This window comes from Phocoena phocoena, chromosome 17 (assembly GCF_963924675.1).
Source record: "Phocoena phocoena chromosome 17, mPhoPho1.1, whole genome shotgun sequence".
Lineage (NCBI taxonomy): Eukaryota > Metazoa > Chordata > Mammalia > Artiodactyla > Phocoenidae > Phocoena > Phocoena phocoena.
Window position 1 is genome coordinate 55,947,915 of NC_089235.1, and position 26,407 is coordinate 55,974,321.

The window sequence follows — 26,407 nt, forward strand, 5'->3', positions numbered from 1 at the left end:
AAGAATGTCTGACAGAAGATTTTGCATTCCTGATAAAAGGGACATATATGGCTGACACTACCTTTTCCCTTTTTCTTTTTGCCTTGAATATGTTCAGTGTTAAAGTAGCCATCTTGTGACCATGTCACAACAATCATGAGAACAAGAGTGAACACACTAGGAGTGCCACAGCAAAAGGACAGAGGCATGGCCCTTTAACAACTGAATCAAGATCTACCTACCTTTTCTCTCTTTACAGCTCTCATATGATAAAAATAAATCCTAATTGTTTAAGCCATGGTTAGGTTTACCATTACTTGAAGTCAAAAGTGTCATCTCAACCACTGTTTCCACTGGTTCATTTGCTATTCTTAGTGACTATATAATGAATGGACTAATAAGACAGTTGAAATAAAACACAACTTAAAGGCCTGTTCTAAAATATTTCTTCATTTTATTCTCAACCAAATGCAATTCTGTCTCTTAAAATGAAAATAACCAGACAACAGCAAATGTTTTTAAGTCAAAAAACAGATAATAGAAAGGTAGATAAAAAATGACTATCATGGGCTTCCCTGGTGGCGCAGTGGCTGAGAGTCCGCCTGCCGATGCAGGGGACATGGGTTTGTGTCCCCGTCCGGGAAGATCCCATATGCCGCGGAGCGGCTAGGCCTGTGAGCCATGGCCGCTGAGCCTGCGCGTCCGGAGCCTGTGCTCCGCAGCAGGAGAGGCCACATCAGTGAGAGGCCCGCATAACACAAAGAAAAAAAAAAAAAAAAAAAGACTATCATTAGATAGGGCAGGTGTCATTAGATACGGATGGTCATAAAAGGCCTGTTTATGCTAAAACTAGTGAGAAGCTAGGCAAATGGGATTAATCTGAATTAAATTATTTGCTCTATTTCCCTTGAATTTGCTTAGCACGTTCTTTCTAATCTCTGTACCTTTCTTCATCCTATTCCCTTTGCCTGGAATACTCTCCACTATTTCTTTCTGTGATCCACCAACACAACCTTTAATTCTACTTCATTCATGAATCCTTACCTGATCTGCCCTAGCCAAATTTCCTCTCTCCTGTCTCTAGTCCTCTTAATGTGAATATTGGAACTCCACTTTATCTCACAGTGTTCTCTCAGATGTTTCAGAAACAAAGGTGGAATAATTTTAAGGGGAACATACCACAGAATGGCAGGGGTGGGGTTGGGTTTAGAAATGACTGGATACAGGGATTCGAACACAAAGCCTGTTCTTTTCCATTTTCCCCCATGTTTGCACATCTTAGCAAATTCTCTCATTTTCAAAAATTAATTACTGCTTCTAAGAAATTTAGGAATACAAAATATGTGGCCTAGTAGAATCTTCTATATCACAAAAACATTTTACAAAATCAGTATTCAGACTACATGTTAATTTACCAAGAATATGTAAAAAGTTGTCATTGGACTAAAACTGACTAAAGACGTTATGAAGTGAAATGGCCCCATGAAGAACTATGCATAACATGTTTGCAAAAAACAAAACAAACAAACAAAAATAACCACAATACCATGTGATAACAGGTACATTAGCTATGGATATAGACTACTGCAAAAGAAGTGTTAAAATGTAGGCTAACTCTGGCTGAAGGAATCAGGGTAGACACCAGTAGGGAAATATTTGAAATTATATTTGAATGAATACTTGAAATGATATTCTTGAAGTTGAACAGTTCAGTTGATGCCTAAGGTGGGTGGGGCATATTGAAAGAAAAAAAAAGCCTGGTTACAGGTGCTAAGGCTGGAAACCAAAGTATATTTGGAAGACGGGAAGTAGCTTCTTTCAAAGCTAGGAAATCTGTGGTTAACTATTAAGATAATTGCAGATATGTAAAAAGATTGCCATTGTAAAAAACAGAAGTAACACTTAGGAACAAATACATTTAATAACAGATGTGTTACTATTTCCAGGACCCTCCTTAACAAAGGAGCTCAGCACATAGCCATTGGATCAGAAAATCTTAGGAGCATTTACTGGCCCGGGGATATCCAGAGACACCTTGGAAGCAGACTATAAATATTTTAGTTCCAGAATATAGACTGAAACATTTTAGTTTCAGTTCTGAGTCTGAAAAATATTCATAGATGTATGTATGCTCTTTTTAAAAAATAATTGCTTTTATACTCTCTTCCCAATTCTATAGCTTTCCATCTTCATAATGATGCACATCCTATAATGAACAGCCAGAGTCATTAAGAAGAGTGACTTCAAATATTTTCTTTTTAAGGATTTCTTTCTTTTTTTTTTTCTTGTTTTTTTGACAACCAGTAGCTCACAGCAATGACAAAAAAGTCAATGATTTTACTCATTCCAGACACCTGAGTACCCCATACAATTTTATATCCAGGTATGGCCTACAATGCCCAGTACCTTTGCATCAAAAATCTCACATTACACAGAATTTACATATCAGAAAAGGAAATCTACGTTTCCCCTATGAAACCCACTGACATTTTAGACAAAGAGATATACAAAATGATGCAGAACAAAGAAACACCATTATGTAAACATTGAGCCATGACTTGAAAAATGTCACCAGCTCTGTCAGAAAACAAAAAGAGAAAGAGGAAAACAGATTAAAAAACATTTGCCCTTCTAAGCAGATCACACCAATTATATTTGAGCAATAATCACGATACTGTTATTTTTAGTCCATCACACAGCAATATCTGTAAACACGATTTGCTTAGATTTTCATTTGTCTTTGGGAGGACGTCATAAGAAATCACATTATACACAAGAGTTCTCAGGATTTAAAAATATGTATTCAACATCATTTTGTTAATTTCTGTTGTGTTAATATTAATAATTAACAATTCTAGCACAGGTAGGAAAAAACCTTTAAATAAACAAGGAGCAAGAATAATATCTCAGTATTATGTCTCCTGTCTCCTACTTATATCATTAAGAAAGAGCATTTTCACAAAAAGTAATTTGATTCAGATTCCCTTTAGGATCCCATGAATACCTTTGATGCTGTAACCATTTCAATGTCCCCATTTCTGTAATAGCTTTCATTCATTTGACTCCTTGAGAAAATTTATGGAATTCATTCAATTCTCTCAAATATTCTAACAGTAAAAGGGATTTCTGAATACTGTTACTTAATTTATTTTGTTATATTACACGAATATTCTGAACTTCCAAAAAACTGATTTGATCTGGTAAATTGTAAATTTATTAACACACAACCAGGAATCACCACAGTTTTTCATGCACTTTACTTTCCTAGAACAGTTCTTACACAGAGCAGGAACTTAATAAATATGTTATTTGAATATGACTTAATGTTCATTGGCGTAATTAGTCTATGTCTTAAATTATGATACAGGTAAAATAAGTTCATTTTGTTCATATAACAATTGATGTAACCCACCTACCTGTGGCTCTCAACGATTCTCAGTCTTTGAGCTTCTACCTGTTTAAATGTCATAAAGCTGACTTGAGTATAACACAATAGTTCTATATAAGTTTATTTTTAACAAGGCAATTTAACACAAAAGCAAAACAAACAAAAATCTTAGCTACTCTTCCGTGTAAAATCATTTGAAACCATCCAATTATCATTAAGGGTGACCAACTATAACTCCTACACATGTATTGCATATGTTTTGCAATTACAGGTAGGAGCTCAAACACTGGATTCCCATTTATTAAAAAGTTTAATTGTATTTCTTAAATATTTCATGTGAAGCATACTGCTATTTTAAAATATATAAATAAGTTCAAAGTCACAAATAACTTAAACTTTCTGAATCTTAGCTGTTTCAACTGTAAAATAGCAACAGTTAGAATACCTGTAAGTTTTTAAATTAGGTTCAAATAAAATTATATACATAGAAGGGAGCTGTAAACAGCAAATTGATAATCAAATGTTGAATATTACTTCACCTGGTGTACTGCAATTATTTAATAAATATTTAGCATCAGTGTTGGGCCTTTTTTTTTTTTCTTCCAAAATACTTACTGGTATAGACAAGTTGAAAGCCTTCATCTGTCCCTTCAGAATCAGAATTAAATTCTAGCCAGAGATGGTTTGAAGTACTACTAAGGGTCAGTCCTCGCATAGATGCGCCAGTAAAAGCACCTAGTAGATGAGTTGTTTTATCTTTTCCATCATAAATCTGCAAAAATATATTTACAATTAAAAAGTAAATTTGACAGTAATAACCAATTCAGAGCATGTATTTATATCTGTGAAGAAAATGAAATTATTACACTCTTCATAAATCAGGTCACTACCTGTTTCCCAAGAGCAACTGCATATATTAATTCCTACAAATATCAGGGTAAGAAAGTTAGACTCCACATGGGTAATTTTAATATTCCAAGCTCAGCAGACAGTAAGTAAAACTCAAAATCATGTTATAAAGTTTTTGTTCTTATAAAAACAATGCTTCTAATGGCAGACAATTTAAAATTGAGAATACCTATAGAAAGTTTGGTTTTTAAGATTGGTTGGTTGGTTGGTTGTTTTTCTAAACTTGGTCAAGGGCACCAAACACCTGCTTTTCTAATAACATGATTAATATAAAATGTACTTGCTTCTTTTGCAACTTCTATTTACCCATGTCCTTTATTTCATATCTGACACTTTTAAAATGTTAAAAGAGTACTAAATGCATTTAGAAGCTGATTTAACAAGGCAAAATATACAAAGCAAAACTGACATGTTCCCAAAGCTCCCTACCTCATTCCCATTCTTCGGAAGGTGTAGCTTCTCATTGCCCTCTAATTTGCTTTTGTTTTATCAAGGCATTATAGACATTTCTTCAGGTCAGTGGATAGAGATTCTTCCTTTTGAGAGCTGTGTAATATTTCATTCAATGGCACTACCACAACTTGCCCTACCATTCCATATATTAATAAACTAAAGTTTTTTTGCCACTAAAAGTAATGCTGAAATAAACATCCTTTAGATGTTATTTCACATTTCTTTTTTGGTACTTGTATTTCAGTAAGAAAGTTTTCAATATATTGAATCTGGGGGCTAAAATGTTCATGTATTGTCAGATTATTTTCCAAAAAGTGTACAGTAATTAAACTGAGGGTTTGCCAACAATGCATATTACTATTCTTTTTCCTTTAAGGCACATATTTTTAATGTGGTAGTTATTACCCCCAAGGGTGTGAAAATTCGTTCTTACGAGTTCATAAAATCTTGGATATTATGATCATTTGTGGTCCTACAAAGACCAACCCTGACAAATCTCATTCCACAGTACTTAGTTTCACGAAGTTGGAGCTTGGGGCTCCTTCTGTGAATGATAATGAATAGAAACGACTGAGAAATACTTCTGAAAGTTACTTGTCTCTTGCCTGAAATTGCCTTACTTCTGACCTGTCATAAGAGTAAAAATTATGTCGCTAAACCCCTAATCCGGTGATCTTGTCATAGCACCAATGTTCCCCCAAAGTGGCAGGCATTACATTCATGTCACCTAGGAGATGATATTTAGGTGGTACATGATGGAACTTTTATTATTATTATATTAATTTACATGATATGTTTTTCTTGTGCTAAATTGTTGGATTTAACTTGATCATCTATTTAGAATGTTTTCTACAATTTGTAAATAAAAACTGATGTATAACTTTTTTCTTTGTATCAAATTATCCTTACAGGTTTTAGTATTAAGTTTATGTTAATTTAACAAAGTGAACTGGAAATATTTTACTATATTTCAAAATCTGGGTTATTCAAATAAAATAATGAGCTTTCTACAGATTCAAGGAATTCTTCAATTCAAGGACATATTCTTGAGTTTTTGTTTATTTAATTATTCCTTGTCAATTTTATTATTTTATTTTCCACCTTGAATGCCTATTATTTACATATTCAGTCTCCAAAACTGTGTTGCAATTCCTTTACATTTTTTTCTTCTGAAATTTATCTATCTTTCCGCTGTATTATGGCTTATCTTCCACTGGATCTTCCACACTAACAATTAGATTTTCAGCAGTAACTAATCTCTTTTTAGGTCTTCTATTTAAATCTTAAATTTTTAAATCATTGGTCAAGTTCTAGAAAGTCAGTCTGTCTGTTTGTCTCTCTCTCCCCCTTCTTCCCTCCCCCATTCTCTGTTTTTGGTACTCAAATTTCATTATCTTAAGATATCTCACTTGTTTTATGTATTTAACTTGGTCTTTCTTACTTCTGGTTCCTGAATTCCATTAACTATGTGTTTATTTATCTTTAGGTAGTTATAGTTTTATGTTTCCTTATTATTGATATAGGTTTTCGATGTTGTAAAGACAACAATGCTTTTATTTAACATGCTATACAAATGTAGTTTTTTTTTTTTTTTTTTTTTTTTTTGCGGTATGCAGGCCTCTCACAGTTGTGGCCTCTCCCGTTGCGGAGCACAGGCTCCAGATGCGCAGGGTCAGCGGCCATGGCTCACGGGCCTAGCCGTTCCGCGGCATGTGGGATCTTCCCGGACTGGGGCACGAACCCGTGTCCCCTGCATCGGCAGGTGGATTCTCAACTACTGCGCCACCAGGGAAGCCCCAAATGTAGTTTTTGTTCAGAGCCCCTAGTATTCTTTCTTAACAACCTTACTCTATAACTTTTCTGCACAGACTTTCTGAAGTCTCCAGTGTCCAGGCGTTTCCTGCTCTCTCCCTTTGTGCCTGAGGGAATCTATAGCTTCACATGCACTCTCCAGGCTCCACCAGTTTATTTACTTGTTATTTTATTACCACTGAGAGGGAGTGGAAATAAGAAAGAGAGGAAGTGAGTTGTAAAGTCAATCCAACATGCTCACTGAATTCCTAACAGCAAACACCTTACTGGTCTCCCTCTTTGTTTTAAAAGATCTTTCTGTCAATTTTTTAAAGAATGTGTTGACTGTTAAAAAGAGTATTTGACTACTAGATAAAGGGCTGTATGGACTAATTTCCTAAAATTATATGGGAGTACCAGGAACCCCTTGTGGAACCTAATTTATCATACAAATTCATCTCTGTTTTAGTTATCAGCAAGAATTTGTCTTCAACAAAGCTGAACCAAATGTTGAGGTTTGTTAGCTCAGGAATTTTTTTTGTTTGATTACATAGGAGCCAACTTTTCATTTCTTAAGAATAGTAGCCATCAGCAATAATTCAGAGACAAGGAAACGTGTGTCAGAAAATGCAACTTTTGCTGAAGTGTGATCATTCAGCTACGAAATTTTGGAAGCATGTATAAAATTGTTAATTCAAAATGAAAAACAAGTGTTAATTAGGAAGGCTTTAAAAAGAGAAGAGTTTTATAGCTATGATCAAGTCCATGCTGTTTAACTTGTAAATAAAATCCTTCAAGTGTATTCAAATATATATGGGCGCATAAAGGCATAAAGGAAGGACAAAGCAGTGTAGCCAAAGACAAATTACATTTGAAGTAGACATGAATGCAATCATACAAATAAGAAAATAAAACAAACAAAATGTGCCTTTCATTTAAAAATAAATTTACAGTACAGAGTGATTATACTGGGTCTGATCAGAATCACATAGAAATTTTGACATTATTTCTCACTGCTTTTCTACTTAAAATCAGGATCTTTAAGTATGTTTTTATTTATTCGAGCCGATTTTCTTTTTTCTAAAATATATTATTATTTTTGAGATATGTCTTAATATCTATTTTTATTTTTCAGAAATTTAGAAAGCTAAAAAAGACTAAGCTAATTATAATAGTATACTTTTTAATTGGAAGGGAGAGGACTGGTGCTCACAATAGAAATATTCTTAGTTACTTAGAGCCTAATTCAGATAATGAAGACTTACTTTTATATCAAATGTAGATTTCAAGTTTTCTTAAGAATTAATATTGTGAAAGGCATTGAGGGCTTTTATAACATTAATGAAGCTCTTTGATAAGACTCTAATTTGTTATAAGGTTGCAATTAATTTGGTAGTCCTACACTAGAACAGACTAGAACTTAATACTGCCATGTTTCAATTATAAAACCTTTTGTAATGGATCAGGGCCTGAAATTAGTTATGGTGTACAGACCCTCCTATATATGGAAGGTCAAACCCTATTATGATGAACTGCTTATGGACACTTAAAACTGTTTTTGTTGTTAATGACATAATAAATGTATGATTAGAAAGTATATTCCCAGTCATTTCTCTAGTGAATTTAGCAAATAAGCTATTATCTGAACCCAAGAGCAAAAAGTACATAAAAAAGTAAAGTAAAAAGAGAGAAATTACACACGCATGTGAGTATAATCATACAAACCTTCAAATCATTCCCGCTCATGAATACTAGAATTTTCATTTTGGCCATTTGTTTTATAGGTTGATTTGGAATTTAAATAATTTTTTATAATAAGTTGAGTTAGAGTTCAAATTTTGAATGAAAAAGAATAAATAATTTTTACAATTGTTAAAAAGGACAATATTTTAAATCTTATTATGTTCTCTCCAAAGATGATATGTAACAGAGAAGAAAACATTTGTTTGTACTCAAATATTTGTCTTTACAATAGCTATACAATGTGTACTCAATTAAGAGTTGGTATGTATCAGGGAGGGAGTTGGGAATGCTATGAGGGGTCAGGTTTTCAGGGGCCTTAGCTTTGTGGTCCCAGCTCTACAATCAAAGCTGATTGGAATGTCACACATCATTTCACTTCTATGATCCTCAGTAGGGGAGAAAAGGAAGGGTTTTATGAGGCCTATCATAGCACTCTATACAAATGGATATTTACAGAGTGATTTTGAAGGGAGAAATAACAGAGGATTATCAGTGAACAACAAGCAGAGTTAGTAGATACATGTGGTAGACTTATGAGATCACTGGTGGGCTAGAAAATATTTAAAACCCAGCTCTCAAACAAACCAAACTGGTGAATGTACATACCCATATATATGTTTTTTAAGTAAATTTTATTGATATAAAGAGAGATTGACAGACTTTTTCTGAAAAGGTTTAGATAGTAAATATTTTAGGCTGTTAACATCTCTGTGGCAGCTAGTCAATACTGCCCTTCTAGCACAGAAGCAGCCGTAGACAATATGTGAATGAATAAACACAGCTTTCTCCTATTAAAACTGTATTTACAGAAAGAGGTGTCAGTCTGATTTGGCTCACAGACTGTCATTTGTGAATCACTGATTTAAGGAATGTGTAGCATCCTATTTATACACAGGAATAAAATATACAATACTCATTATTGAGAATTCCATAGAGCTAATTGATTCTTACAGAGTGCTTTCAGTATTTTTTGCCAAACTTTTGTAGCTGCAACTTATAACTGCAACTTACAGACAAAAGTTGTTCTTAAATGAACATTGCTTGATTTTTTTAAAAAAATTATTTTTATTTATTTATTTTTGACTGTATTGGGTCTTTGTTGCTGCATGCAGGCTTCCTCTAGTTGCGGTGAGCGGGGGCTACTCTTCTCTGAGGTGTGCAGGCTTCTCATTGCAGTGGCTTCTCTTGTTGCAAAGCATGGACTCTAGGCGCACAGGCTTCAGCAGTTGTGTCACATGGGCTCAGTATTTGCAGCTTGTGGGCTCTAGAGCACAGGCTCAGTACTTGTGGCACACAGGCTTAGTTGCTCCGCGTCATGTGGGATTTTACCGGACCAGGGCTCAAACCCGTGTCCCCTGCGTTGGCAGGCAGATTCTTAACCACTGCACCACCAGGGAAGCCCTATTGCTTGATTTTTTTGTTAACAAGTGAGATGAAAATGAAACATCAAAAACGATGTTATATCAGAATGTCACTGGTTTGTAAATGATATGAGCAACTTCTTTGCTAAACTGAATAATAGTTTCCAAATACTAGAAAAGATATTTTCTCAATTTTTTTGTGCTATTCATAATATAATGGCTACAGATACAACCCGTTTCTACTTATGTACTGACAATGAGCAAAGCAATAAACCAAGTCAGGGTTTGTAGTATTTGCCAATTTCTGCAGTATAAACACTTACTATGGCTAATATCAATCTATCAATGTGACATTGTTGAATACAGAGTTGGGAAGAGATGGACAAGCTGACATAGTATTTCCAACACACAGATACAGTATATATAAGTAACCTCAAAAGCACCGATAAGGGCTTCCCTGGTGGTGCAGTGGTTGAGAGTCTGCCTGCTGATGCAGGGGACGCGGGTTCGTGCCTCGGTCCGGAAAGATCGCACATGACGCGGAGCAGCTGGGCCCGTGAGCCTTGGCCTCTGGGCCTGCGCGTCCGGAGCCCGTGCTCCGCAATGGGAGAGGCCACAACAGTGAGAGGCCCAAGTACCGCAAAAAAAAAAAAAAAAAAGCACCGATAATAGTTAAAGTAGTAAAATAATTAGGAAATGAAAAGTTGCATTTATTACCTTTGTTTTTTAATTTAATTGTAATTAAATTGTAATAATTTAATTTTTAATAATGGCTATGTTTAACAACCAGCTCACAAAAGTACTGAAAATTTAACAATAGGCTCTCACACGTGGTACTGCCAAAGATTCACAAATAGGTTATAAAAGAGCTTAAAAATAATACGTCTTAGAAAACAACAATAGCAACACATTAATAACCCTCTCATCATATTTCTAAAAGAATGTTATTAAGTCCTTCAACTATCTAGTTTTTCATAAATATGATATACATCTCCTAACCCTTTCTTTTGGACTCTCAAAACCAATTTTGGGATAGTTTACTGGCTCTTCTCCATAATAATCCATTTAGTCTACATTTTGCGTAAGAAATGTCTTTAAACTTCATAATGCTGACTGTGGTAAAAAGATTGTCTTGAATTATTTCCCTGCTACATTTCTTTATCTAAACATAGTGCCTAGTCTTTTTCTGAAAATAAAAACAAACACAGCGACAACAAAAACATAACTAGTATTTCTGATTGGTATTCAGCTTTTTTCCTATCCAGCTGACAAGAAGAGCTATTCATTATTGACAGTTTAGAGCCTACATATAATAAACACCATCTATAAATGTTAATTAAAAGAATTAATTAAGTTACATATTTTGAGTGAGGGATTGGGAAGTTCAATATTCTTGCCCATTGAAAGTAACAGAACCAAGGAAAGATATATTCATAATTCCCAAACCTGCTGGTCATCACATAATCTGGAGGGCTTTATAAAATTCCTTAATCCCAGGTGCAAACCAACTGAACCTACTTTCCCCAGATCTACTGAAACTTTGCTAGTGTGGTTATAAATAACTAAGGTGTTTATAAAAAGCAGGAGGAGGGAGAGAGAGAGTGGGTGAATGAGTAAACAAGCATCATCCTACAGGATGAGCTACTGGAAAGGAAAGTTGTTTTTGTGTGTGTATAGATATAGATAAATAACACACATTGTTTTTTTATTGTTGTTGCTGTTTTGTTTTTATCAGAATCCAGTACAGTGATGTAATATAGTAAGTGAAACCAGAAGAAAACAAACCTTCTTCCAAGCCTTATACCCATGTAAAGATTACAAGAGAATGTCATTCCAAAGAACGTAGCCGATCCTACCACATAAAGAAAAACAATGCTTTTGAATCTCTCAGTCAAGGGGCAGAGAGTTCCATAATGGGCTATTTTTTTTTTTTTTTCTTATTTCTTCTTATGTCTTAGTTGGAATGGAGAAAGAGAACTGACTCTACTAGGTTTAATACTGGAAAGTGCTGGGGTTGAGAATGGGCTCTCGTGGATTAGTTTGCAGTGAGGCAAATGACCTTCCATCCTGAGAGGACTCTGGGCTTAACAGTCTTTGAGAAGTAATCCTTTGTCCTTTGCAGAGTACACTGTCTGTTTGTGCATGCCTAACTGTGCCTGTGTCAGTAGGTATCTTTGACCTAATAGTCATCCATGGAATTAATGAGAAGAATAACATACAAGCATTTTACATCTTACACTGGTGGAGAGACCATGAAGACAGACAGCGTTTAAAAGCCCATCCCCAACCATATCTGTAGTATGGCTTACTGAAGTTCTTTTAACGTGATAATTTAGAATAAATCCCAGGTTAGACTATCAGTAGAAGGATAATCGAATTGGTGTGTGTCCAGGTTAATTTTAGTATATAATCTTTTCAACTTTGGAAAACATATATTTATTCTAGGAAAGATATAACTTTTAAAAAATTTCTGGGAATATAAATTTTCTTCCTTTCACTCATGAAAGAAAAGTCACTATTTAATGAAATCCACTAAAGGGCCTTAAATTGAGTTTTTCTGCTTTCCTTTGTCACTCACCATCACGTCCCCTCACACTGTCACTTATTACTGAGGTCCCATCCTTCCTCAAGGGAACACACATCACAAATGCATATGACTTTATTCCAAATAAGTAATATGTTAGAAAGCACTCTGAGAAACATATTAGGGCTATTTTTTAAAAAAAGCATCACTTGTTATCCCTAATGAATTTTCCAAAAAATAAACATCATTCAGTATGGAAAAGTAATGTAGAAATGTCAAGCATCACTGAGAGCAGAGAAATATTTTAGGAAGGACTGTGGTAGGCATGGGGAAGCATTTCCTGACTTTTAACTTACAAATACATGTTTATTATTGTTGCTATGTGATACAGTTTAGTAGCTACACTCATATTTCTGATCTATAGCTTGATACATTTTTTCCTCACAGTTAGCCAAATAAATAAATAAATAAATAACCACTGCCTTAATTCTAAGTACAAGTATCCCATTAATCTCAATGTTGACTCCAATTTAGCAAATAAACCTATTTTAACAGGAAAATCCAAACAATGAACTGGAAGTTGAAGATATAATACAGTGAGTTTCTGTTGCCTATTGAGGAAAAGCACAAAAATTGGGAATGGCTCTAAATTAATACTAAAATTGTATATATCTAAGTGTACTGCAGGAAATCTTTCCCATGTCTATACAAATCTTACAAGCATACAGAACTGTTTGTGTTAGAGAACCATCAATTATCATCAAATTAATATTCTTTTTAAAAGAAGAACATAACCAACAACCTTAAAATCACTGCTTAAATAAAAGTCCCCCACCCCAGTCAACCTGGGATATCATAAATTTTTTCAAGATTTGTGAAAACAGAAATATGTTGAATTTCTTACCTGGATTAATGAAATCTTGATAATGAGAAAAAAAAATGTATGTGATCATTTTTTAAATATTTAAATGTGATTTTATAGAAGTGTTTACTTTTATTCCGATAATGAATATAAACTGTATTTATCAAAACACTTACTTTGAAAAATATGGATCAGCAAGTATGAAAATATTCATTTGCCTAAAATCGGATCATTAAAAAAAATTTCTTTTGGCAGCGCCGTGCCACTTGCAGGATTTTAGTTCCCCACCCAGGAACTGAACCTGTGGCCACAGCAGTGAAAGCACTGAGTCCTGACCACTAGCCACCAGGGAACTCCCTTTAATCGTATCTTTAAATTTGATTATTTCAAATTTTTTAAATAAATTAACAAATTTTGTCCTAAATGTTTATTATCAACAAGGTATATTTTTTCTTAAATAATTTATAGATATTTTTAGATATATTCATAAATTGTAAACTTTTTCATAGTCATAAATGCAAAGAGTTATCTATGTATCAACAGAAATAAGTTACTTAATAAACATCAAAATAAAAATAAATAAATGTCCATTTATGGATTATGTTTCATAGATAATATTTATTGAATATAAGATATTTGGCATGAAAGTGTTCTTATTTTGGTGTTATTGAAACATTAAAATTCATGTATCAAAAAACAAATGGTTCTAAAGAACCTAGGGGCAGGACAGGAATAAAGACACAGATGTAGAGAATGGACTTGAGGACATGGGAAGGGGGAAGGGTAAGCTGGGACGAAGTGAGAGAGTGGCATGGACTTATATATACTACCAAATGCAAAATAGCTAGCTAGTGGGAAGCAGCCGCATAGCACAGGGAGATCAGCTCAGTGCTTTGTGACCACCTAGAGAGGTGGGATAGGGAGGGTGGGAGGGAGATGTAAGAGGAAGGAGATATGGGGATATATGTATATGTATAGCTGATTCACTTTGTTATAAAGCAGAAACTAACACACCATTATAAAGCAATTATAAATAAAGATGTTAGTAAGTAAAGATGTTAAAAAAAAAAAGAAAACAGCTATGTAGCAAATTGGGTTCAGAAACTAAATTACAAAGCACAGGAGAGACTACTGGAGTAGAGGAAGTGAATAGCTATTGGTAATATCTTAGGGCATTTTCACTAGACATTTTCTTTTTTCTTCTATTACAAAAAATTCTGTATTTTGCTTTTTAAAACAATATTATAAACGGGTTTATGTCATGAAAAAAAATTCATGTATCATAAAATCAAAATTTACTTATTTTGATTTATAATTTACTTATTATAAATAAACATTAGAAAGTAAACATTCTGTCTCAGTAAAAATACTGACAGGAAAATGGGAAATAATGTATAATTTAAATCTATGAATGGCAGAATCAACTTATGGTTGATTATATATACATATATATCATATACATGTATATATGTATTAATGTATACTTAATGACTAAAATGATCAAAATATAAATATTCTGAGTTCACCTACCTTAAGAACATCTCCTTGTGCTAAATGAAATGTTCTGGCTGAAATATTGATTCCCTTTCCTGCTTGAACCTGAATACTATAAATGCATTCATGGTTGTTTTCATAGTTGAGTGGATAATTTGGAGAGAGCAGAATTCCTTCATTACTTGTTGCAGATGCACCACATTCAGCTGCAGGTAAAACAGAATATTGAAGTACAGTTTAATAGAAAGCATTATCATTTCAAGTAATGTAATGTATGGAAGTGTAAATGCATTTTATTTTAGCTAGAGGCTAACATGAAAATAATGTACAGAAGGGCTTTACGTTGTAGATGAATCACTCCTTCTCATATAATAGATAGGAAGAAGGGACTACTGCCTCTGGACAGAACACTGTACATAAACAGAAATACGCAATAGTTTCAGTATCTCCCCCCCCACCTTGGATGAAAGGATAGCATGGAAAAGGATGAGGGCAAAAGATTTTCAGGAAGTATTTTAAGTTTGTAGATCTCTGATTAACTTGTTATGTTTAAATTTATAATTTACTTATTTTAAAGTATAAATAAAGGGGAGAGATCAATTTCATTTTAGAATGATTCTTTACCTTTAAATGCTTTACTGTTTAAATACTTAAATATTAACAAAAATCAGGTAAAAGAAAAAAAAACCTAATGAGGAAATGAAAATGATCAAGATGAGCAGTCAGTATAATATCAATAATAATAATATTATTTTAACAAAGCATAAAATAATAATAAGAACTAATGATATGATGTTAACAATCAGTCACATGAAGTGTCACCCAATAAAGCTCCTTCAAGACCTTTTAAGGTAAAACAAAAACAAAAAATTCATAAACTGCCAATATTGATTTAAATTATTTCTATTTTAATAATACTTAAAGAGTTTTATAGCGTCAGCCTTACATTTAGGTCTTTAATCCATTTTGAGTTTATTTTTGTGTACGATGTTAGGGGGTGTTCTAATTTCATTTTTGTACATGTAGCTGTCCAGTTTTCCCAGAACCACTTACTGAAGGGACTGTCTTTTCTCCATTGAATATTCTTGCCTCCTTTGGCATAGATTAGGTGACCATAGGTGCGTGGGTTTATCTCTGGATTTTCTATCCTGTTCCATTGATCTATATTTCTATTTTTGTGCCAACACAATACTGTTTTGATTACTGTAGCTTTGTAGTATAGTCTGAAGTCAGGGAGCCTGATTCCTCCAGCTCCATTTTTCTTTCTCAAGATTGCTTTGGCTATTTGGGGTCTTTTGTGTTTACACACAAATTGTACATTTTTTTGTTCTAATTCTGTGAAAAATGCCATTGGTAATTTGATAGGGATTGCACTGAACCTGTAGATTGCTTTGGGTAGTATAGTCATTTTCACAATATTGATTCTTTCAATCCAAGAATATAGTATATCTCTCCATCTGTTTGTGTCATGTCTGGTTTCTTTCATCAGTATCTTATAGTTTTTGGAGTACAGGACTTTTGTCTCCTTAGGTAGGTTTATTCCTAGGTATTTTACTCTTTTTGATGTGATGGTAAAAGGGATTGTTTCCTTCATTTCTCTTTCTGATCTTTCACTGTTAGTGTATAGGAATGCAAGAGATTTCTGTGTATTAATTATGTATGCTGCAACTTTACCAAATTTATTGATAAGCTCTAATAACTTTCTGGTAGCATCTTTAGGATTTTCTATGTAAGTATCATGTCATCTACAAACAGTGACAGTTTTACTTCTAATTTTCCAATTTGGATTCCTTTCATTTCTTTTTTTTCTCTGACTGCCGTGGCTAGGCCTTCCAAAACTATGTTGAATAAAAGTGACTAGAGTGGACATCCTTGTCTTGTTCTTGATCTTAGAGGAATCATTTACATTTTAAATCTGCCTCATTTCCTCCTCACTAGCTTATTAGAATCTAGGCATGCTTGTGGGGGCATGGAGACAAAAGTTCCCAGGTCATACAGATGATCCAGAATGCACATATATGTTTATCAGTTAGATTATTTATTAGGGAATACAGACAGTTTTAAACTATGTTATAGAATCATGTAATTCTGAGAATATGTACTTGAATGCCAACTTGCAAAATACTGAAACACTGATTAGCAGCTCAGGCTTTAAAATTCAGAGATTAGTTTCAAAATTAAGCTCTATCTTCTATCTATATGGCTTTGGCAAGTTATTTATTCTCTCTAAGCCTCAATATTGTAATTACTATTATGGAAATAATAGTACCCTCTTCATAGGGATGTTTGTGTGTGTGTATGTGTGTGTGTATTATTATATGTAGATAATACATGTAGAGCATTTAGCAGGAAACTGGCATACAACAAGAGCTTGATACATTAAAGCTATTATTATGAATATTTTAAGTATATGTACTAATGGTGGCATCATGTTGTATACAAAGAAAAATAGTTTAGGATATTTATACTGTCCCCAGTGTGACTATTCAGGTGTAGAAAGACACTTAGGTGTGAAAAGCCAGAGGACTCTTTCTAATTTTGGAGAATTATTTATGATATTAAAATTATTTTAACTGAATATAACACTCCCCCAAATAAAGGCCAAATGATAATTTACTTCAAAATATACTAATAATTTACTGTAATGTTCTCAAAATTTGAATAGGTAGTAAGTGCCTTCTACTATAAACACTGGTTTTTAGTGTAAAATATAAAGGAAATTCCTTTCATATGAACAATAACCTGCTTTTGTTATATTTTAATTTTCAGTTGATTTTAATGGAAGAAATGTTCACATATTGGGATATGGGGAAATCATTCTGGTTAATACATTATTTAACTTGAATTTTATGCTAATTAAAACAGCCTGTTTGTGGCTTATTGGACATACATTGTACATCTGCTTTAATCATTAAAAAAAAAAGTGTACACTGACCAGAAGCAAAGAATGCCCATGTTAAAAATAAAGATTAAATGCCTCCTTTCCTGGGATGCCAATGCTGGTACTCCTTTGGTAATAAGACTCCCTTCACAGATGCCAATGACATACTGACTTGCTGTACACATGCTGATCTGTTTTTTTTTTTTTTTTTAAACCTTAAAGGGATGTATCCCCAACTTGCTTGACTTTCTTTGCTCTGAAAAGATATAAAACTGTGCTGAAAATCGTGCTTCTCTGGAGCAGCTCCTCAGAGTTATCTGAGTGACTGTCTCCCAGACTATAATCCTGTTTGGCTCAAATGAAACTTTTCTATACCTCTTACAGATTGTTTATTGAATATTTCCAGTGACATTTGCATTATAAAATGACTATAAATGATTTTCTACTTGGTGAAATAAAATCAGGACTTAAACCAGAAGGGAAGAATTAAGGAAGAAAATTTGGATTAAATTAGCACATTTCCATTTAATCAGGACTCATCATAAATTATGGGGCCCAGTACAAAAGGAAAATGTACTACACTTGTTGAAAACATGTTAACAATTTCAAGAGATCAGTAGAGCATTAAACAAAGCATGGCCATTCTCAGCATGAAGCCCCCCACTGTGGGACTGCATGGGTTTCACATCCATAAAGCCAACTCTGCATTTATTCTTCATAAAGGTACAAATCTACAAGGTAAAACTTATTTTCTCCAGTTTCATAGATGAAGACACCAAAGTGAGTTTTCTTGCTAAAATTGAACAAATGGTATGTATCAGAGCTGGGATTTACCCTGGGATTTATTTATCAGTCATTGCCTATGGTGTTAAAAGGGTGAACATATAATTTCTCTTCCAGATCAAAGTACTCTTTTAGTATGAAAGGAGGCATCATTAATAATTATCCCACACAGCAGTTGTAAATTGAGATCATCCCAGATGAACTGGTAGTTTGTTCACTTTTTCCTTTACACTTTAACTGATGCACACACTATTTAAGGACATTATATTAAAAATTAAGAGGATTATTTTGTGCAGGCTGGGGTATGTCCTGGAGGTCAGAATACATTCATCCCACATATAATTTATAAATCTGCATTCCATTATACATAATTATTAACGTTCAGAATGATAATCTCATATCAAGAAAAGATCTTGAAACATAAAATGATAAAAATCTGTTCAGAATGTTCTACCTACATATACAGGAAAATGAACAAGTTTATTTTTTGATGAGTTTTAATAAAATAAAATTTTCTACTAACAATAAGTTACAGAGGAACTTATTTAGCCACAGTGCCAAACTCCAGAAGCTAGGTGATTAATAAACTTATTTTTACATGGAACCTCATCTTTGATTTTACCTTTTAATTTTAAAGTATACAAAACACTGGCTCCCCAGCACTCGATGTAGTACTAACATTTGCCCTGTATAAGCTTTCTTTCCACCCTTAGGCTACAGCAGTCTTGCTTGCCAACTGGAATTGAACAGGATCAAATGTTGAAATTAACAATTAACTTTCCACAGTTTGACCTTCTGCCCCAGTCTAGCAATGAACATACTTCTATGTCTGGTCTGTTGTGTAATAACCTAAGAATGATATTTTCCAAATGCAAATCTGATCCTATACCTTCTGCCTAACAAATACTCACCATCAGCAAATCAAATCCACAGGATGCCAAACAAGGCCATTTATAATGTTACCGCTGCCTTTCTAGCTATTACCCACCATTCTTTCCCATAGACCTTGTAATTCACCTATCCTGAGCTACTGGCCCTTTGCCACAGTGTCACACTCTTAAGCCTTTGTACATGATGTTTTCTCCACATGTAAGCACCACATCTGGTCCCCAAGTGATGCAGTTTCAGGGTTCAAATAAGGAAAAAAATGACTTGATATTAAGTAATACTGTTACGGTTCTTTCCAGCATTGGGTGCCTGTGATGGTGAAAGGAATAAGTGAAACAATGTCATGTGGAAGTATAAGAGATAATTCTCACAAATAGTCATGGCTGCAATGTTCATGAATGTCCAGGAAAAATACCCAAACTACAACATTTTCATTGTATATGACATAACTACCACAGCAAGTTTTTACAAGGCACATTTTAAAGTGAGAATATATGAATATTGGCAAACTGTTACTGAATACTCTCAAGATATGTTAAAATTAACTGAAAAGAGGAACTAGCAGCACAACAGCTAACCTTAAGAGAGGAGAGGAATGGCTATTTGATTGTAGGAAGGTAAGGTTACTTTAAAAAAAAAGGGGGGGGGCTTCCCTGGTGGCACAGTGGTTCGGAGTCCGCCTGCCGATGCAGGGGACACGGGTTCGTGCCCCGGTCTGGGAAGATCCCACATGCCGCGGAGCAGCTGGGCCCGTGAGCCATGGCGGCTGAGCCTGCGTGTCCGGAGCCTGTGCTCCGCAACGGGAGAGGCCACAACAGTGAGAGGCCCGCGTACGGCAAAAAAAAGAAAAAAAGACAAAACCCATCAACTACACAGGAAAGCAGAATTTGAGTAAAAGAAGTCCTAAAATCCAAGTGATAAAGCTGAGTTGAAAAATAGCCATCATCTCCCACCAGAGTGACATTTATGGACAGTATTCAGCTGTCACTGAACAAACACAAATCTGGGACTTATTGCATCAGGGCAATGCTAGGGTTTCGGTCAGATGCTGTGACAAATTGCACATGTAATGTAATATGTGTCTGTGAAACATTTGTCATAATAAATATAAGCTTAACAGAGTACCTTGGCAGGTAATGTATACTAAGATGTTTAAAATGGCTAGAAGCAGATAATAATATGCTCTGATTCGGAAAAAACTGATTGATTCATTTGATAAATATTTATTAAATTCTTACTCTGTACTGCATATGGGAGGTAGAGTGTTGGAGCTCCTCATGTAACTTACTTTCCAGTGGAACGACAGATGTTTACTACATAATCATTCAAATAAACATATAGTATGTGAAAACATGTAACTGGAAGCCCTGACTGTTCGGAGTAAAGTCAACACTTCCCTGAAGGACTGAAATGAGGATATTAAGGGTGATGGCAGAAGGCGGGTTGGGAGAAAGAATATCCCACACAGAAGGAACATGTCTGAAAACACTATGGGGGGGACCATGACAGGTTCTGAGAACTAAAAGACCCAGTATGAGAAAAACTTTGTGTAACATCTAGTTAGAGGTAGGGTTTCTTTTGTTGTTTATCTGGCACAGTAGGGGAAAAAATGTTTTTTTGAGGTGTGTATGAAAGGAAAATGTCACTAAGTTGGTTGCAGAAGATGAAGAATAGAGGAGAAGATTGAATGAGCTACATTCATAAAAAATTTTTTTGAGATTTTGAGTTAGAAAAGAATTGCTTCAGAGTTCAGGTTTGCAATGTTCTGTGGAAGTGAAGAAAGGACACTTTTCCCTACCTTAACATAAGCACAGCACCTTGTTTTTATTATTTGGTCTAGAATGAATACATGTTCTTGATAACTGATGTCACTAACTTATAACCCTAAATTTGTTAATATGAATTTCCTACAAAATAATCAATGTTAAATAATCACTATTAATCATGTGATAATGTTTCTTCTCTCTGATTTTAACTGAGAGGTCATCTTTAAATGACAGGAATTAATAATATGAAAACATTACATAATTTAGCAGAGTGTTAGGGAAACATTGTTGGAGAATAGGCCCTCAGGGCTCTTTACAGGATATAAATATTTTCTGTGAAATCTCCAGTCTACATGCTGTTTATTATGATGCCTTAATTTTGTGAAAAACAAATCCTACTCATATAAAATATTTTTTTTAATTTAAACTTACAGATTAAGAAATCTATTTGAGTTACCAAAATGAAACTCTTTGCTTAGTTGAAAATAATACTTTGATGAATGTGGCTTTGGTTGGATTGGAGTAGGAGAGATATGTGTACTGGACTCAGGTGATAAGAGTCATAGCTACAGTGAGGAATGCAGTAGACCAAGAATACCCACTGAATTTCATATTTTTCTTACTAAAAAACAGGACAGCCTATGCATCATTAATCTCCATTACTGGGATAAAAACAAAAAACAAAAAAACAACAACAGAACCTGGTAGCGTCTATTGCACACAGTCATATATTTTCAGATAAACAGGTAAAATGTTTTTCAGTAACTTGGCTGGGAAATTTGAAAAATGTCTATGACTAGTGACGTTTGCAATTATTTTTAAGATTTGCATTGCAGTTGAATCTCTTCTTTTATGCTGGAAGTCACCGTGGGTTATTTTCAAATTGTTTTGTTAAAGTGATTAAAATAAACTTGACTTGTATTATTCAAAAAAACTTAGAAAGTTTCGAACCTAAACATATGGTATCCTAAGTCAAGTAAAGTACAGCATTAAGCAGAAATATATTTCCCATATGTTAAATTACTACCAGAGGAAAAATAATGGTTATATGTGATTGTGTTCACATAGGAAGGTGTGGGGATATTGAAACTGCCATAGTCAAATCAATCACTTTTTTCTGTCATATATGTGAACTTACTTTATTTTTTAGCTTTTATCAGCTAATTGAGCACACTTTGTTCCATATCTAATTTCTACTGTATTTCATCAAATTAAGACACCATTGAAAGAGGCATCATTATTTTATATGTTTACAAGAAAGCAAAAATGTGTGAATAATCTATGGTAGCCATTGATTGTGAGATACGTACTAATTTCAGAGATATTAAATTTTTTTGAAATAGGCATCTGAAACTGTAAAATATAGTAAAATATGTTAATAAGATTTAATATATTTAGGAACACTTCTAATATTCCTTTATAACTTGGCAGTATTAATAACACATTCGCTCTTTTGTTTCTTTGTTTTTGGCCATGCCATGCTGCATGCAGGACATTAGTTCCCCGACCAGGGATTGAACCCTTGCCCATTGCGTTGGGAGTGTGAAGTCTGAGCCACTGGACTGCCAGGGAAGTCCCCACATTTGTTCTTTAGAAATGTTTTGTCAGATTTCTTTTTCTCAAATAGGTACTTAGTGCTTGGATTCTTAGAAGGGGGTGAAAATTAGAGTGTAAAGAGTTATTAATTTCCTTATGCCACCACTGAAAGTATGCGAACCATTAGTATTACTTGTATAAAGTCAGGTTTTTTCCCTTGCCTTTGCTTTTCTTAGACAACAGTGATACTTAACTGGCTTTCTCTTTCTAGACTCTCTAAATACACTGCATGCATGTATCCAAGCACAGATTAGTGCTTGTTAAAGTTATTTACAGATCAAGAGTGCCTTAAAATGTTTTCACTGGAAGAATTTAATTTGGGATTTGTTATTTTTCACCTTAAAAATTCAATTTTATAGCATTTTCTATATTCATTTTTTTACCATGAAAAATCACAGTAATCGTTATTGCCATGCAGAATTATTCTTTTACCAAGACATAAGCTCAAAACTTTTTTTTAAATCAAATACTCAATTTTCAGTGAAAAAGTGTGGAGGAATTCCGATAACCTGACAGTGTCCTTCCATGGTTTCTCCCTTCCCTACGCAGCTATTTAGGGTCTACTGTGCAAAGTTAATTTACTCACTAAAAATAATATTATTAACAAATAATACCTATAGACATACCAGGTACTATGTTAGGTCTTTAGGATAAGTTCCTTATCCTCATGTAATATGTAGTATAGAGGACAGACAGACAGGGAAACTGGTATGTGCACAAATGTGTAATCTGTAGTGTGATACAAGTTTGTGTAATGGCCCAGGATGGTAAAAATGAGGAAATTATACATTTTAAAGTATCAATGAGACAATAATGTCAGGGAAGACTTCATGGAATAGGTTATCCTTGATCTGAATCAAAGAAGTGATTACAATATATGAAAAAAGAGATTCCAGGCCAAGGGAACTACTAAAATGAAAGCACAAATGGGTAAATGAGATTGACATAGTTAGAAGAACCGGTAGCTCATGTGCCGTTCTAAGAAATTCAGATTTTATCACATAGGCACTGGAGATCCACTGAAGAGTTTTAAGGAGAGAAAAATATGATCAGATTTGAGAAACCCATTAGGGCAGCTCTATGGGGAATGGATTATAGCCCTGGGTTCCTAAAGGGACAAAAACCTAGAGAATATTTATTGTAGTGTGTCAATTAGAAGATGGTGAACGTTTGAACTAAAACGATGGAGGAAGAGGAGATTGAAAGTAAAAGTTAGAGAAGGAGGAGTGGCTTTGCGTACGTTGATGAATTTATTTTTGTATGTGATGATTTAGTATGTCTATGGGATATCAGGGGCAGAAGTCCACTAAGCAGCTAGACATAGTTGTAGTCATGGGACTACATGAATTAAGAAGAGCAAACTAAGTCCAGAATTCATGGAGCATCAGAATTTAAGTGGGAGGCAAAAGGGACATTCACAGAAGGTAGTATCATGGAAGAATAGGGAGGGGATAGTTTCAAGAAAAAAATTCTCAGTAGTATTAAATGTCAGAGAGAGTTAAATTAAGATGAATACTAAAAATTCACTGCTTTGGGTAGTTAAGAGGTTGGGAAGGAAAAGAGTAAGACAAGGACTTTAATGATACTGGCTGTAAAGGGAGGTAGAAAGATACAAGGATAGACAGCAGTGACTCAGGTTTAAAGAAAGGTTTTCTGTTGTTGATGTTTGTGGAAGTTGTTCTGTTTTTTGTTTTATGTTATTTTTGAACTTAAGATTTGAACGTGTTTATGTTACAATAGTACAGATATAGAGGCTAAGCAGGGTTTTCAAAAGTCATCTCAGATTCTGAAGACTTAATAGTCTAGTATCCTAAACCTAGACTAATATGGAAGTTACTTGGGAAAATCTGTGTGATTTTTAATGTGATAAGTGAAGACACAGATTTGAATTCCACATGTACTATGATTACTACTATGAAACAACATACATATAAGAAAAAGTACTTTAAGAATATAGCAACAAATTCTATTGTAGTTTTTAGATAAATGGCTCATTAATTTAAAATTTAGTGAAAAAAATGGTATCAGGGATGTTCAAAACATGTTTCCTATTCAGAGATTAAAATACAATATCTTTCATCTAAAATAGTCTTAGATTAAGCATAAGAGTAATAAAGTTCTCTCCTGGGACTGCAGAAGAATGGAAGCAAGAGATGGGAGCAGACAGCTTCTTTATGCTTTTTCCTCTTTGTTTTTCTGCATTACTTTAGAATGAGCACAGTCTTTCTAATATTTTTAAATGAAGGATAAGGAAGCAAATAAGGGACACATGGCTTCTTAAATATTAGGGTGATTTCTATGCTATTGAGTGCCCCCTACTACTAAACAATATGACCCAAATGTTATAGTAAGCAAAAAAAAATTAAAGCATATAAAAGGGCACGTTTAAAGCGGGAAGTGTATAATATAATGAATGTCTAAGGAATATGTTAGCTAAGTTCAGGTATGGAAAAAAACCACACAATTTTTCAGCTGAAGATAGTTATTTATTCCCACTTAAACTCTCTAAAACCAATAATATTTTTTTCCAAACTGTAACATGCAACTTTTCATTTAAATGATTTTTTTCAGGTAAGGTTTCAGGGGTGGTTACCACATTTCTCTTCGAATTCAAAAAGTCCTGAAGCGCTTAAGAACTGTTTCCAAGGCTCATCTCCACAAATAGAGTCATAACTAAGTTTGGCATTTATTATAAATAATTTCTGGCATGATGTGTTGATCCTGCCCTAAGCTCTAAATTACAGCCTTTGTGAGCAGAGGGATGTCCCTGTTTCTCACACTTAAAGAAACACTAAGAACGAGCCTCAACAAAAAGTAAAGGAATGTTTTAGTCTCTCAGAATCTCTGTCCTTTGGGTAACATACATAATCCCAATTCTCTGATATTTCCCTAGTTCCTACCATCAAGTTTGAAATGGTAGTGCTAAATATGAGATTTTCCCAGCTATTTGAAATCCAAGTTGTTGTTGATTTCACCACTTCTTCCCTTCTTAGTGGTGATAAAGAACAATTGTATAACATGATCTAAATAACCAATAAATAAGTGGCCAAAGGCCGTGTTGACTTGTACCTCTCCAGTTCTGCAGAAATCCTGAAACAGATCCGTGCCCTATCCCTAAAAAACAAAACAAACAAAAACAAAATAAAACTCATAAGGAAAGTCCCTAGGTCTGACTGCCCCTTCATCAGTTGAGCATCAGCTTCTGATTCTCATCTCTTAGCTATACTCCAGAGGATGAAAGGAGTAGACTTCAGGCCTTCTCTTTGTTCGATGTATATTATGTCACAATTTCAATTCAGGAAAAAGTCTCATGCTTTCCTTCTCAAACTGTATTAAAATGCACCATGCTAAGTACTCAATAATTACATTCATATACTGTAAAGCAAACTATAACTAATTTTTGAAAAATGTGGCATTTTAGGTGAGTTTTTAAGATGTGAGAGGATTTACTATGGACTGAAACATTTTTTTGCAAATTAAATATGTCAAGAAAAAAAAATCAATATGCTAACAATTTAACATTTTCTAAATAACTTCACAATGTAAAGCTTTAGCTCAACTTCGAAGGTTTCAAGGGGATAGAGTGACTGAGGAATGCCACTCATAATGTAGGTAAGCCTTGATTCTACATCTGTGAATACAAAAATCAGGAGCTAGAGTCCCAGCCTGAGATGACATATATGCCAGCAGGTACACCTTCTGGTTGCTAAATACCTTTCGAAACATTCCTTACAGGAAAGATAGGGAGTATTTACATTCTATGGAATGTACCAAATTAATCCAAGAAAATGAACTATCTTGGGTTTTGCCACTTTAGTTAACTAATTAGTTGCTATCTTCTTAATATTAATAGATAAAAGAGTTAGAAAAAAAAATATCTTCAGAAAAAAGTAGTTGAATTTTGAATGAGCACTTAGGATTCCACACATGTACACACACATAAAGTCCAGAAATCTAAAAATAATTCAAACAATCAGAAGCAAGATGCT

At 34.0% G+C, this 26,407-nt stretch overlaps 1 protein-coding gene across 4 annotated transcripts in view; it reads right to left on the reverse strand.

Moving 5' to 3' along the window:
- The window catches only part of CSMD3 (CUB and Sushi multiple domains 3), a 1,073,652-nt gene that overhangs the window by 325,995 nt on the left and 721,250 nt on the right, over positions 1-26,407 (reverse strand). For all 4 annotated transcript variants that reach the window (XM_065895021.1, XM_065895023.1, XM_065895022.1 and 1 more), the window contains 2 exons: positions 14,541-14,710; positions 3,983-4,139 (listed from right to left, as the gene is read on the reverse strand). In XM_065895021.1, coding sequence (XP_065751093.1) covers positions 3,983-4,139; positions 14,541-14,710 — 327 coding nt within the window. The remainder of the gene's footprint in view (positions 1-3,982; positions 4,140-14,540; positions 14,711-26,407) is intronic.